This window comes from Elephantulus edwardii, unplaced genomic scaffold (assembly GCF_000299155.1).
Source record: "Elephantulus edwardii isolate Elephantulus edwardi_28Jun2011 unplaced genomic scaffold, EleEdw1.0 scaffold00091, whole genome shotgun sequence".
In the NCBI taxonomy this organism is placed as follows: Eukaryota; Metazoa; Chordata; class Mammalia; order Macroscelidea; family Macroscelididae; genus Elephantulus; species Elephantulus edwardii.
In genome coordinates this window covers 1,773,536-1,788,271 of record NW_006399841.1, presented here as the reverse complement: position 1 = coordinate 1,788,271, position 14,736 = coordinate 1,773,536, and the positions used below count along the sequence as shown (strand labels likewise).

At 48.0% G+C, this 14,736-nt stretch overlaps 1 protein-coding gene across 1 annotated transcript in view; it reads left to right on the top strand.

Moving 5' to 3' along the window:
* Nucleotides 1-14,736, top strand: part of ITGA9 (integrin, alpha 9) — a 341,099-nt gene that overhangs the window by 173,807 nt on the left and 152,556 nt on the right. The window contains exon 16 of the mRNA XM_006890656.1: nt 10,397-10,543. Within this exon, the coding sequence (XP_006890718.1) occupies nt 10,397-10,543 (147 nt within the window). The remainder of the gene's footprint in view (nt 1-10,396; nt 10,544-14,736) is intronic.

Sequence of the window (14,736 nt, the reverse complement as noted above, 5' to 3'; positions counted from 1 at the left end):
CATTTAAATTTTTAAAAAAGGGTAGTGTGGAAAAATAAAAAAACCCAAACAAACAAAAAAACCCAAGCCCCAAAACCAAGGCCCTTTTAAAATCCACTTAGAGGGATTTTCCACACACTATGTATCTGCTTTAATGATAGCTATTTACTTCATGACCATCTGTGCTATTTGCAAGTTTGAAGTGAAGTCAGCTCTTCTATTTTCGTTTCGCTTCCTACCACAGCTGCTGGTTACCGAAGGGAAAGAAACACCCTTCATTTCTTGGTGGAGAGTGGTGCTTGGCCACTGGGTGGGTTTCTAAGTGCACACAGCCAGTCCATTGGTGCCGCCACGCTCCAGTCCAGTTTCCTCAGGTCGGAGAGTGAGGGTTGGAATGAAGTCACCCAAGAGTGTTTCCTGAATGGTGATGTTTTGCCGAAGCAGATGGAGTCTTATAACTTGATGTCACTTAGGTTCATCAGTTCACAAGATCCACCGTAAAGGAGATGACAGATTCCAGGCTTCTACCTCAGAGGTCCCCCTCAAGAGCTGGGATGACCAGCGGAGTGTCCATTCCTCTCCTAGAAACCCTTGGGGGTGTGCCTCCCACTTGTGGGCACCTCTGGATGGATTTTCCTTCCGAGCTGTTTGTTCAGAGCCAGAGAATGAGGAAGAAGAGCCAAAAGCATCAAGGAGGAGCATTGACTTGGGTGTCTTTCCGATGATTCCTCAAGCACTTTGCCTACAGTGTCTTATTCCTGCCAGTCTGCAGACATTGGGAGTCCTGCAGTCCTCCCTTGGGGTCCAGAAAGGGCCTTCCTGGATGTGACAAAGTGAGGGCTTCCCTGGAAGGGGAGGGAAGGGGTGTAGAAGAGGTGAGGGCAAAGCCAGGCCTTGGAAAATGGAGTCAAGAAGTATACAGTGTAGACAGAAGGCCACTGCTGAGCCTTTGATAGCCAGAGAGGGCAGGCTGGCCCTGACGATGGGGTAAGAGAACCGTAGAGTTATAGACTCAAGCCAGCATGTCCATCAAAGGGTCTTAGACTATGGGGACAGTAATGGGATTTCTGTGTCATAACAAAACTCAAAACAGCCATATCTCAACTCATTACCCACCTGCACTTTTTCCTGGTACCCATAACAGCACCACGGTCCGCTCAGTTGATAGAGCCGAGTACCTGACCATCTTTCCTAACTCTCTTCTCACAGCTGAGCACAAATCCTAACCTTCTCTCACATCCCTCCCTGTTTCTCTGTGGCCGCTGCTGTGTCCTGGCGTGAGACCTTACTTCTTCCCCTGCATTCCTATAGCATCCTCTCTGCAGCCCATTTGTCCCTGGTCCGACCCCTGTCAGTCCACCTCCATGTTGCAAGCAGAGGGGTCTTTCTGGATGACCGCTGCTGGCTGTCTCACTGACACACCTGCCTCCAGTTCCATCTACGTGGTTCCAGGCCATGCCGCACCATGAGAGATCTCTCTATAAAGATCCTCTAAATGCTCTCTTGAATCTCTTCAAGCATTTGCTGCAGAAAGTCTAGAACTGCAGTCTTCAATATGGACTGCATTTCAACAATGAGGAAACAAAGCTTTTCACCACTGGGCCAGTAGGCAGCGTCATGACTAATGGGAAAAAAAGATTGAGGTCATGAACAAGCTCATCTTGCTCGGATCCACAGTCAACGCTCTTAGCACCAGCAGTTTAGAAATCAAAAGACAAATTGCTTTAGGAAAGTCTGCTATCAGGGACTCTGCAGAGTGCCAAAGAGCAAGAATGATGTTAGCCTAGAGACTAAGGTGCACCTGATCCAGGCCATAGTCTTCTCAACTGCTTCCTATGCATCTGAGAGCCGGGCAATGAATAAGGATGACAGAAGAAGAATCAGTGCCTTTGTGTTGTGGTGCTTACGATGAGTATTGAAGATACCAAGAACTGCCAAGAGAACAAATGGGTCTGTCCCGGAAATGATGACTCTGGGTTGCTCCTTGGAGGCAAGGATTTTGAAACTCCATCTCACATACTTTGGATATGTTGCCAGGAGAATAACATCATGCTTGGAAGGGTAGAGGGTCAGCACAGGAGAGGAAGGCCCTGGATGAGGTGGATGGACACAGTGACCGTGGTAATGGGGCATGTGTGTTGGAGACAGTGAGGTTGGCTTACAGTAGGCAGGGTTCAGAGCTATTGTGCAAAGGGTCACGATAAGTCATAGTCAACTCAACAGCACATAACAACCCGCTTCCTGCTTCCCTTTGCTCTTAAGATAAGGTATACACAGTATATGAGCCTGCCTGAGAACTAGTCTCTGCTGGAGCTCCTTTATACCACTCCCGTTCACGAGGCTGATCCTTCTCCGTTATGTTCTCTGAATACCTGTGTCTGATCCGCTCTGCTATGTTGCGTGTCTCCCCACCTGCTCTCTGTCTTACAGCTCAGCCCAGAGGCACTTCCTCTTGGAAGTGTGTCCACCTTCTCTGAATCCGGTGCCCCTCATCTGTGTCCACAAAGCATCTTTGGTCCCATGGCATGCCACACCAACCTGCCAGGGCCTGCCTGCTTCCCCTGACACTGGTTATTCCCCACAGGACTTTCATCTCTGCCCCCTGGAGCCTGGCACATTGCCTGGCATAAAGTAAGCACCCAATAAATTTTAAATGGGGCATATGTTAAGTCCCCTATAAAACTTCAGTCGGTGCAAATTCTGTTACCAATCAGGGTGTTCTTCTACCTGGAGGCTCCTTCTGTTTTCAAAGAAAGGAGATTTTTGAGCCAGCCGTGGTGGATACCGCAGAACCTGGGAGAGCAAATATTTATTCAGTTTTAGAATCTTGGTTAGTAGTGGGCTGTGTGGAGGTGTGTGGTTTTTTAGCAGTTAAATTTTTAGTGACTCTGGTCTGCGCCAGACCCTCTACGGCCTCCTCTGTGTACACAGAAGCTCTCCCCTTAATTGCCGTGCTAAGCTGAGGAAAGCTGCACTTCCAAGAACAGAAAAGGAGGCCCCCCTAAGCATTGCTGCTCTGGCGGCCTCATGGTTAAGAAGCTGCACTGCAGTCTCAGAGGTACACAGTTTGAATCCCCCAGCTGCTCTGCGGGAAAAGGATGGACAATCTCTTCGCAAGCAATTTCCTGCCTCTGAAAACAAGCTGAAGGGTCAGTTCTGACTTGATGGTACACAACAATAGCCATTGCTGCGGCTTCTCCTTTGCAGCTCAGATAAAGCATGCAGGGTCAGGAGGAGATGTGGGTCCTGTGTGGGATACCGGTTTATTTATAATCACACTGGCCGGCCCAGGGTCTCCAACCCCTTGGATGTACATTTAGGGAGAAGAACGATGACTTGCTCACAATTAGAGTGAGTGCTGGCCAGGATAGCCACTCTCTGATCGCGCCACAAACATTCACTGTGCGTATTTTGCTCTAAAGTTGGAGGAGGGAATAATTGGTTTAAATGGAGAGGTTTTCCTTTGTTTACAGAGGTGCATTGTTGGGAGCTCTGGTGGCCTAGTGGCAAGAAGCTGCGCTGCAATCCCAGAGGTATGCAGTTCAAATCCACCAGGTGCTCTGCTGGAGAAGGAGGGGCAATCTCCTCCTGTACCAGTCAGATCTGATCTGATGGTACACACACACACAAAAACTAATAAAATAAAAATGAAAGGGGAAAAGAAAACAAACAAAGGTGCATTGTTGTTTGATCCCTTTGATTTGAGTGTGGCTCATAGTGACCCTACAAACAGCATATCTGAATCCTGTCGCATGTTGTGCCTTCCTTGTAATTCTGACATACTTACACCCATGACTGTAGTCACTGCGTCAATCCATGCAGGTGAGTATCCTCCTCTTTTTTGTCATCCCCTCCATCTTTCCAAGCGTGATGTCCCTCTCCAAGGAGCAGCTTCTCCTAACAACATGCCCAAAGTCTGTGAGATGAAGCTTTGTCGTTCTTGCCTCCATGAAGCGCTCTGGCTGTTGTTTCCTCCATCATCTGTCTGTCTGTTGTTGGATACACAGTGCACCTACGTTTGTAGAGCAGACATGTGATATATGGGCCGAGGGGGAGGTGGTGGCGTGGGGTTCTGCCAGGTGAGCTCTCACACACAGCTGCCCTGTGTGCACAGGACGGAACGCTCCCTGGTCCCGCCCCATCTTCACGACCATGGGTCTGCTCATGTGCATGGTTGTAGCTGTTGTGTGTTTTGAATCTCTTCCAACCTACTCAAGCTCATCTTCTAACGCTATCTTCTCCTGTGATCTGGAGGGTTTTCTGTTCTTTTGAGTCAGATTTCCAGACCTTTCTTCTTAGTCGGCCTTGGTTTGGAAGCTCCATTGCAGCCCATGCTGATGGGTGACCCTGCTGACATTTGAAATAGCAGTGGTAGGACTTCCAGAACCGGAGCCACCACACCAGACGTATGAGTGATGAAGGGCTTGTGTACTGTGACCTTGTAGCTCTGATCTCGTTTGCTTGAAAATCGGTCATAGATGACTTGAGTATACATCGGGACTTGCCCCTGTACTTGAATTTGTGTAATAGTTACAGGGAATAAAATGCATCAGTAAGAATGAGGGATAGAGTTGTTGTTGGTAAATGCCATAAAGTCGTAGACGACTCATAGCCGCCCTGTGAATGGAAGACCTGAGCACCTGTATGACTTTTCATCATTTCTCCAGGATTATAGGAAGAAGCAAGCTGTTTCGGAAGTAGATGTCACTCCTGCTTCCAAGCTTGTTTTAATCTGGAAGCTCCACCAAACACGGTCTGCCATGGGTAACCGTTATTGCATTTGACACATCAATGTCACAGTATTTGACATCACAACAACCATGAGATTACCTATGTACAGCAAATGGACAGACCAGTCCTATACCACTTAGAAGAATGTTTGACCACAATCAATTAAAACCAGGCCTGAGAGCCAAAGTAGTACTAACAGGCTCTTGCAAGCAGCATCTCTGCCCAGTGAGGGGAAGTCAGCCTTGGACTCAGAAGATGCTGCAAGTCTGATCTTTGTTGTTGTTGTTGTTCTGTGCTGTCGAGTCATTTGCGACTCATAGCGAACCCTTGCACAACAGCCCTAAACCCTGCTCTATCCTGTGCCAATCTCATTGCCTCTGACACACCCATCCCGATTACCCCAATCACTGAATCAATCCACCTCATAGAGGGTCTTTCCCTCCTGCGCCGTCCCTCCACCCTCCCAAGCATGACGTCCCTCTCCAAGGACCCGTCCCTCCTGACAACATGCCCAAAGTATGTCAGACGAAGCCCCAGAATCCTTGCCTCCAAGGAGTTGCTTGGTTTAATCCTCTCTAGGATGAATCTGTTTGTTTTCTTGGCAGTCCATGGTACATTCAATACTCTTCTCCAGCACCACAGCTCAAAGGCATCAATTCTCCTTCCATCCTCCCTAGTCATTGTCCAACTCTCTGATGCATAACAAGTGATTGCAAAGACCATGGCCTGTATCAGGCACACCTTAGTCTCCAGAGAGACACCATTGCTCTTGAGTACTTTAGAGGGGTCCCTAACAGCAGACTTTCCCATCGCAATACGCTTTTTTATTTCCTGACTGCTGGTGTCAAGAGTGTTGACTGTGGAGCCGAGCAAACTGAAGCTGTGAACAATCTCAATCTCTGAGACTGATCTTTAGCATAAGTTATTTGCCTTCTGCCAAAAGTGAAGAAATTGTTTCGTTCTCCTGAGCCCCATCTTCCAGGCCTGTGAGAGAGAGTGATGGCTAGAGTTAGAATGTGTGAGGCATGGGCGCAGGACCCAACAGGGGATTGGTGGCCAGCTGATGTTCCCAGAGTTCCTTCCTGGTGGTTAAAACCTCAGCTACTGGCTGAGGAGTTGGAGGCTTTAAGGTCATCCACAGGCACCTGGAAGAAAGCCCTGGTGATCTGTGTTTTTAAAAATCGTCACTGAAAACCCTGTGGTGAGAGTTCTACCCTTCTAGTGAAGATGTGCCAATAATAAGGTTCCTCCCCTTGGCAATCCTGACAAACCAAGGCTGTGACGTGAGTCCACATTTAGAAACAACTCTCCCTTCAAGCTCCGACTTCTTACATGCTGTGAGGTGCCACCAGGTCGTGTGCGACTCATAGTGGCCCTACAAACAGCAGGTCTGTGCCGTTTCCTATCCTGCACCATCCTCATCATCTCTGACACGGTCAAGTCCATTGTTGGAGTCACTGTGTCAGTCCCTCTTGCTGATTTGTCTTCCTCTCCTTTGCTGATGTTCTATCTTTCCGCATGTGGTTTCCCTTTCCAAGGAATAGCCCCTCCTCACAACAGGCTGGTGCCCTAGTGGTAAGAAGCTGTGCTGCAGTCCCAGAGACACAAACGGAATCGGACAGCTGCTCTGCGGGAGAAAGATGGGCAGCCTCCCCCGGTGCCTTTACTGCCTCTGAAAACTCACTAGAGGCTCGGTCACCTGGGAGTCAGTTCTGACTCCATGACACACAGCAACAGAAACATAGCCAAAGTACGTAAGGTGAAACTTCTCCATCATTGTTGTGAAGGAGCTCTCTGGCTTCCCCTTCTCCAAGACATATCTGTTTGTTCTTTGACAGTCCATATGAGGTTCAGTACTCTTCTCCAGCACCACAGCTCGAAGGCATCAATTCTTCTCCTATTCTGCTTATTCATTGTCCGAGTCTCAGATGCATAGCAAGTGGTTGAAAAGACTGTGGCTTGAATCAGGTGCACCTTGGTCTTCAAACTGACATCATTGCTCCTCAGCACTTTGGAGAATTCCCTTAGAGCACACTTTTTCAATGTAATACGTCTTTTGGTTTCTCGGCCACTACTGCTAAGGTGTTCACTGTGGATCCAAGCGTGGTGAAATCATGACCATTTCAGTCTTCTCTCCATGCATTGTGACGTTGGCCTGAGAGTGAGGATTTTTGTCTTCTTGATGTTGAGACATAACCCATGGTGCAGGCTGTAACCTCGGCTCTTCTGCAGCAAGCGTTTCACGTCCTCGTACTTGTCATTTATTCAATCTCACTCTGCCGGCTGGAACATTTCCACACTTGCTTTTGACACCCTTAAGCAAAGAAGTCGGTTTTTCGGGTGGCGTTGGAATCTAAACTGGCTGAGTAGTTTTTCATTAATAGTATTTTATAGATTTAGAGTAGTTGTACTGTGACACTGATGTGTCCAATGTGATAACGGTTGCCCATGGTGGACAGTGTTTGGTGAAGCTCCCCAATTAAAACAAGCTTGGAAGCAGGAGTGGCATCCACTTCTGAAATCGCTTACCTCTGGAAACCCTATGAACCTGGAGAGAGGATGGAAGTTCTACAAGTGTTCAGGTCTTTCATTCATAGGGTCACTATGAGTCGTCTACGACTTGACGGCACCCAACAACAACAACAGAGTAGTTTTGCACTTGGTGGTAAGAATGAGTCTAATCCCATCAGTTCTTCGTTCAGAGATGGAAGGTCATTTATTTGTGCGCTCCAACTTCCTTTTCTTTGTCTATAACACTAGTGCCAAGGTGTTCACTGTGGATCGAAGCATGGTGAAATCATGACAGTTTCTTTTCTCCATGCATCATGATGTTGCCTATTGGCCTGATAGTGGGAATTTTTGTCTTCTTGATGTTAAGACGTAATCTATAGTGAAGGCTGTAACCTCAGATCTGCGGCAAGTATTTCACGTCCTCATACCTGTAGTTTATTACTATGTGCTAGCTCAGCTGTCATAACGATTGAGTAAAATGATGTCTTTCTTTAAGGTTTGCCCCAGTCGCTGGGGTACAGCTGTTGTTAGTTGCCCTGAGTCGATCCTGACTCCTGGTAACCCTGTGTGCTGAGCAGAATCACCCTCTAGTGCTTTCAGGGCTTGGTGATCTCTCCTAAACAGGGCTTGTGTTCTGAGTTTCTTCTGGTTGGGTTTGAACCACCCACCTTTGACCTAATAGCTAAGTGCTTAACCATTTATGCCACTAAAGCACTTTCTAGAATATAATTGGTAGTGGGGAAATACTGTCCATCTCCACCCTGCACTCCCACCAAGAATTACAACTTGATACTTGGCTTATTTAGAAGAAGGATGGAAATGCACAAACATAAGGTCGTCAAGACAGGTGTACAAATATTCCCAGGGTCCTGTGTGTCAGAAGATTAAAACTGCATATATACACTGATCTCTGTCCATCCTATAATCTTTCATTTGTGGTCGGCAAGTGGATTCCGACCTCAGGTGTGTTTTATTCCTGGAAAAGACACAGATGTTGAAGAGCTGATTATAAAATCTGATGTTCAAGGAGGTTTTCTGCAGTTTGTCTGAAGGTTTCCCACAACTTCTTGGGAGCCATCCTGTCCTGTGTGTGTTGATGCTCAAGCACTGAATCGATTCCTTTGTTGAATACAATAGACTTGATCTGCTGGTCATTCAGGCTTCCTGCCCCAGGGTCATCTGTGCCCCACCCCCAGAACCTCTACCTGTAGTGCTGTGGCCTCAGGCGCAGCCGTATCTGTCTTCCCTCCGGCTCTGCCTGCCTGCTGGCTCCGCCCAGCTCTCCCCTGACCGTGGAGTCCTCAGACCCACTCTCTGTTTTCCACTAGAATTCAAGCCCTCCAGGACCTCTCAGGAAACATAGGGTTTCAAGACCCTGTAAATTAGGGGAACCACTGACTCCTTGTCAAGGACAATTGAAATAAAAACAGAAGTAATGAAACAGCAGAACAACTCTCATTACTTGAACTTGAAATTCTTTTTATCATAAACCCTTTCATTAATCCTCCGCGAGCCAGGGTTGATGAACCCACCTTTGGTAATGCTCTTGTCCCTTGTTACATTGTCTACCACTCGTTGTTGTTGTTGAGTGCCATAGAGCCAGAACCAACCCATAGCTGACGCTCCAGCGGGTTTTCAGAGACAGTAAAAGGAGGAAATTGCCCATCCTTCTTCGGAGCAGCTGGTGGATTTGAACCACATGCCTTTGGGATTGCAGCTCAACTTCTTGCCAATAGGCCACCAGAGCTGCACTGCTTATTAAAACAGCTCTTGAGGCCCAACGTTCGTCATGTACTGATGTCCACAAGTGAAATGAAAAAGGAGGCAGTAGACGTGGAAACGTCTCCACATTACCTGCTACGAAACATGTAACATGCACTAAGCCACCATCTGCATGCAAATGCCGTGATGAGGCAAGACCCCAAACTGGCAGGTGTGTCCACCTGTGCAGAGGGACCTGAGTGTCGGGAGAAGCGGAGCAAACACCTGGCCACACACTCCTTGAAGGCCTTCTTGCCATTTTGAACACAGCGCTCATCTCCTCCGAGCTCCCTGGCCTCTCGCACAGAGGAGAGGGTGAAGTGCTTGGCTCCACACTGATGCCTGGTGGTTGGCCTCTGCCCACTGCCCGTTGCCCTGCTCTCCCTCTCACTTGCCTGCTGGCCCTCTTCCCTGTCTCCCTAGACAAGTGGGGAGCAGTGAGAACTTGCTTTACTGTGCTGCCCTCTTCAGCACCCCTGCACCTGGCCTGAATCATCTTGAAGCCCTTGGAGCGTCGGGCTGAGACTCCCTTTGGAGCAGAGCCCCCTCAGAAGTGTGCTGGCCCGGAATTCCCTTCTCCTGGCTTCCATCCTGCCTCTGGCCCTCATTCACTGTGAAACGTGGAGGCCTCGGGAGGCAGCGACATCCTGAGTGGGAAGGCCAAGGGCTGTGAGGTTGAACCCTACTGGCCCTGTGCCCTGGGGAGCTTAACTCAGCACCATCATTATCTGTTTCTTCAAAATGAGGAGCGTTGGGGCCCGGGGCCCAGTCCATGTGGTGGTGTCCTCTCTCAGGGGCACCTAGCATGGTGTTCAGCACCCACTCTTCCTTCTTGTCCCTTCTTCCTTTCCCATTTGATTCTCAGCCTTTCTTTTCCTTGGATCATAAAGCCCTTGGGTTCCCAAGTGACACAAGTGCAAGGCCAGGTATCCGACACGCACCCCTGACTCCGATGATGACAGCTCTGGGGAGATGCTGGGCCCTGCAGTGTCTGTGGGTCCCCTGTTCCTGACGCAGGACTCATGCCTGCCTCTACATAAGGGGGTTTTCATCACTGAAAAGCTGTGACTGCAAAGGGTTAGCTGTGCAGGGCGCGCACAGATGCTCTCTGGCCCGTCCGCTCGCTATAGGAATATTTGGAGGATGAGTGAAATAATGTCTTCCATATGCTGAGGCGATGGCTTAGCCCCATGCAGGGGAGAGTGGAAAAGCCCACGCTTATTAGCAGACTGACCTTGGTCAAAACATTAGCTGCGCTCGGCCTCAGTTACCGCATTTCAAATACGAGGGTAATAAAATCCCACCTCACAAGGTTACTGTGAGGCTCATATGAGGCCGTTCACGAGGGAAGGCTTTGTTGGAGCGGCATGTTCAGCCTGCAGAGCCTAAATACGCGTTTGTTCATTGTTTTCAGCGGAGAGTCCAGGACGTCATCAGCCCGATTGTGTTCGAAGCAGCCTACAGCCTTGGTGAGCACGTGATCGGACAGGAGAGGGAGCTGCCGGCTCTGACGCCAGTCCTCCGCTGGAAGAAGGGGCAGAAGATAGCCCAGAAGAATCAGGTCAGAGCCTGGAGGTCACCCCCAGGTCCTGAGAGGGCTGCTGCATGCGGTGGAAGGAACCATGGGGAGGCCAAGAGATTGGGGCCCTCGGTCCCTGGGAGACTTGGCCAGCCAGCTCACAACCTTTCTACCCCCAGGGCCCTGATCTAGAAAATGATGAAATTAGTCATCCTTAGAGTTGTTTGGGGTCCCTGGGGGATGCAAATGATTTGCAGCTCTGGTGCCTTGTTGTGTGTTAGGTCAAATACGATTCTGTAAACAACAGATCTAAACCCAGTCCACTCCTGTGACATCCTCACACTTCCTGACATACTCAAGCCTATTGCTGCAGTCATTGTATCAATCCTTCTGGTTGAGGGTCTTCCTCTCCTTTGCCATCCCTCCACCTTTCCAGGTATGATGTTTCTCTCCAAGGATTAGCTTCTCTTAGCAGTATGCTCATGAAATGTGAGATAACGCTTTATCATCTTTTCCTCCAAGGAGTACTCTGGCTGCACCCTCTCTGAGACATATCTGTTTGTTCTTTTGGCAGTCCATGGGATGGAGAGTCAGTACTCTTCTCCAGCACCACAGTTCCAAGGCCTCAATTCTTTTTCTGCCATCCTTAGCAAATGATTGACAAAACTGAATCAGGCACACCTTAGTCTTCAGAGTGACAGCATTGCTCTTCAGTAATTTGGTTCTGATTCGTAATGCTGCTCCATTGAATTTCTAAGGCTATAGATTATAATGGGAGGAGACTGTCCATGGAGCTTTCTCCACAGAGCTGCTTGGGGTTTGAATCACTGAAGATGCCCTGTTTGGGTTAGCAGCACAACACCCTATGGAATGAACTCTGCCATCAGAGCTCCTTTCTGTGAAGGTCACAGTCAAGACAACCTCGTAGAAAAATTCTATAACTCACAGGGTCACCATGAGTTGGGATGAACTTGACTGCGCTATGTGTAGGGTTACATTTAATAGCCATGTGACTAGAGAGGTTGAGACTATTTTTCAAGCACTTAGAAGATGATTAATCCATGAGACTGTAAACTTGCTATTTTGTGCCCAAAGTTGGCCCCTATTCCTAGAAGGTTTCCAAAATTTACAACAGGAATTTGTACATGTATAATAGGTCCAAAATAAATGTTTGCTGGGTGGCAAGGTGAGAAGGGTGAAGAAGTAAACACTTGGGCTTGTTGAATTGTAGAAAAAACACCCTGGAAGACAAGTCACTGGGAGTGATGGGGGGTGGCTGGTCCTGCCTGACGCTGATCAGATTCTAGGCTATATTAGAGCAGTGTTTATTCAGGCCGAGTCGGTGACCCTGTGAACTGAGCATCAGCGCTGGCCTGTTTCTATACCCTGAACAATCTAGAAATGTGAAGCTCTTGTTACTGTGCAGGAAGTTTGCAAGGAATTCCTGACTCCGTGTCTGGTTGAAACCCAAGGTATTCCCAGATCCAAGACCTTAGGGAAGGTCAGAAGAAGTGAGTTGGCTTTAAAAAAAAATTTAAAAATGACAAAACTAATCTGGAGTCCTGCAAGAGTCAAGGCCAATCTGTGAGACCACCCACTGACCACACCCCCTTCCCTGATTCCTGTCTCCTCTGAACTTTGCAGAGAGGAATGAGTCATAAAGTGCAGATTAGAATTGCAACCGGAACCACAGAGAAGAGTTTGGGATTCAAGACATCCACCAAGGTTTTCAATTAGGTGGTGAGATTTACACCCAGGTGCCCTGGTTTTGCCCCACCGTGTCTCCCATACCATCTGAGCCAGGTTTCTTAGAAGAAAAGCCCGAGCTAGGGATTCAGGAGCATGAGGAAGTGCTGTCGGGAGAAATCTATAAGGAGGTGGGAGAAGTGACAGGCAGAGTGCAAGAGTGTGGTCTCAGTGCCAGCCCAGCCTTGAACTGCTCTCTGAGAGATTCCGGAGCATAGATCACACCAAAGGCTTGTCCTTTCTGTGAAACCTTGGGGCTGGTCTTTTGCACCCCACATTAATTGGTTCTTACTGGCTTCCGCATGTCGAGGGGAGCTAACCCGCCTTGAAGGAAGCTTACTCCCTTGACTGATGATAGTTCCCAAGAGAAGGATGCGGTTGTTAGTCTCTAGCGGCAACACGCTCATCAGCTGGATTGCATGGTCACTGTCAAGGAGATTGGGAAGGGCCAGCAGTGCCCATCGCACGCATCGCCTGGTGACAGAATTGCCTTCCAGGGTGCTGCTTTTGATTGAAAATCTAAGCTGCTTTCAGAAGCACTAGGGTCTCTGTAAGGTGGCTGGGTAAGTCCAGCTGATTGGGAGCAGGGTCGAGGAGAGTGAAGGGAACCTCGGGCCCACAAGGACAGAATGTATGGGTAGGTGGACATAAGTGGTAGGGTTAGCCTTAGAGAGGAGTGAGGAGAACTCAAATACGAGAAGAAGAAGATATGATGAAGAAGAAGGCAGGAAGCTGATAACTATTATCTTCACTGAGAAGTAGAGATTTATGTCACATCTTGACAGTGAAGTAGAGGAAGAGGTCAGGCTGGGGACTCAGTCAATTGATAATCCCTAGATAATTGGTCCTCTTTGTTGTTGTTATGTGCCACTGAGTCACCCGAGACTCACAGCGACCCTATGCACAACAGCCCTAAACCCTGCTCTATCTTGTGCCAATCTCACTGTCTCTGAACACCTACCCCCATTACCCCAGTCACTGAGTCAATCCATCTCGTCGAGGGTCTTCCTCTCCTGCTCTGTCCCTCCACCCTCCCAAGGATGATATCCCTCTCCAAGGACTGGCCCCTCCTTGCAACATCTCCAAAGTATGTCAGATGAAGTTTCAAAATCCTTGCCTCTAGTTTAACCCTCTCCAGGATGACCCTGTTTGTTTTCTTAGCAGTCCATGGTATAATTGTTCCTCTACTCCAAGTATTTTTCTGTGTTGTAAAGGCATCTTGCTGGCCTGATAAATTTAGCATTACGTGTGTTCATGGGAGTCGTTCAGACTCAGGGTGCTGGGAATCATTTGAGGATGGTCTTGGCTTTCGGTATCCCTGCAATGAGCTGATGAGGTAGCCACCTATTCCATTCAGCGTCCTGCTAGTTCATAACAGCGTCCACAGTGAACCCAGCTCTCATACCTACAACTCTGTTGGCAGAGAAGTGGACTTTCTTTAGGGAGCAGCATCTTAGAACATTTGTTGGTATTCTTAGATACCAGTAGGTTGACCAGTGCTAGAGAGTCAGGACCTATTAACATGAAAATACAGTTCTTGGTCACTTCTGGCTCAAGGTGGTCGACCGAAAGCATCCAAAACAGAAAGAGTGGGGGGGGAGGGGTGAAGGCAGCATTCGGTGAGAGTACGATAATGTTCAGGGTGAGAAAATAAGATGAAGGGTGTTGAGTGAGGCACAGAGAGCCTGCGCAGAGCTTAGGAGTTTGACTGTTATTGGGATTAAAAAGACTGCAGTCAGGACCAGCAGTTAGCAATCAGGCCAAGAGTAAGAAGTGAGACTGAAAATGGGGAGGGGGTGTTAAGTGAAGGTTAGTGGGAAGAGCTTCCCACCCTGTCCCCACCCCAGTAGTATTTTAGGCGTACAGCATGTCAAGCAGCCAGGTGTTTTCTCCTCTGAAGAGTTGAATAAACTCCTTAGAATAGTTTGGATGGTCTGGTTCCCAGAGGAAAGCTTTACTCCTTCTAGCATTTTTTAACCTCGAGTGTAAGGGCTGCCTTTTTCTCTTATCATTCACCCAAATACTCAGATTTTCTGCCCAGCCTCTCACCCTGTTCTTCAGTATGAAGGGACAGCCAGTGAAACTTGAGGTTTGTTGGGAGACATGGTACGTGTGTGGGGGGAGATAAAAATAAACTAACAGAATAAGTGACTTGGACAGAAACAATCCAAGGAATAAAAGAGGTGATTAACAATGACTAAACCTTAAACTCTGTGCAGTAAACACAAATAAGTTTAGGAATTTATCCCGTTCATTTGAAAATGAATGGGATTCTGTTTCTGTTTATAAGGAAGACTCAGAAAAAGGGGGAAAGGAACTTTAAGGTTAAAAACATAGTTGCAGAGCCAAAATTCCAGTGGAAGTATTTGAAGAAATGCTAAGAGATCTATAAAGAGAGAGATATAAAAGTCAAATAGAGTGAAAAAGAGCTGAAGCATATTGCTTCAAGGATCTATATTGAAGTATTATGTGTCCCTGAAGAATTGAAC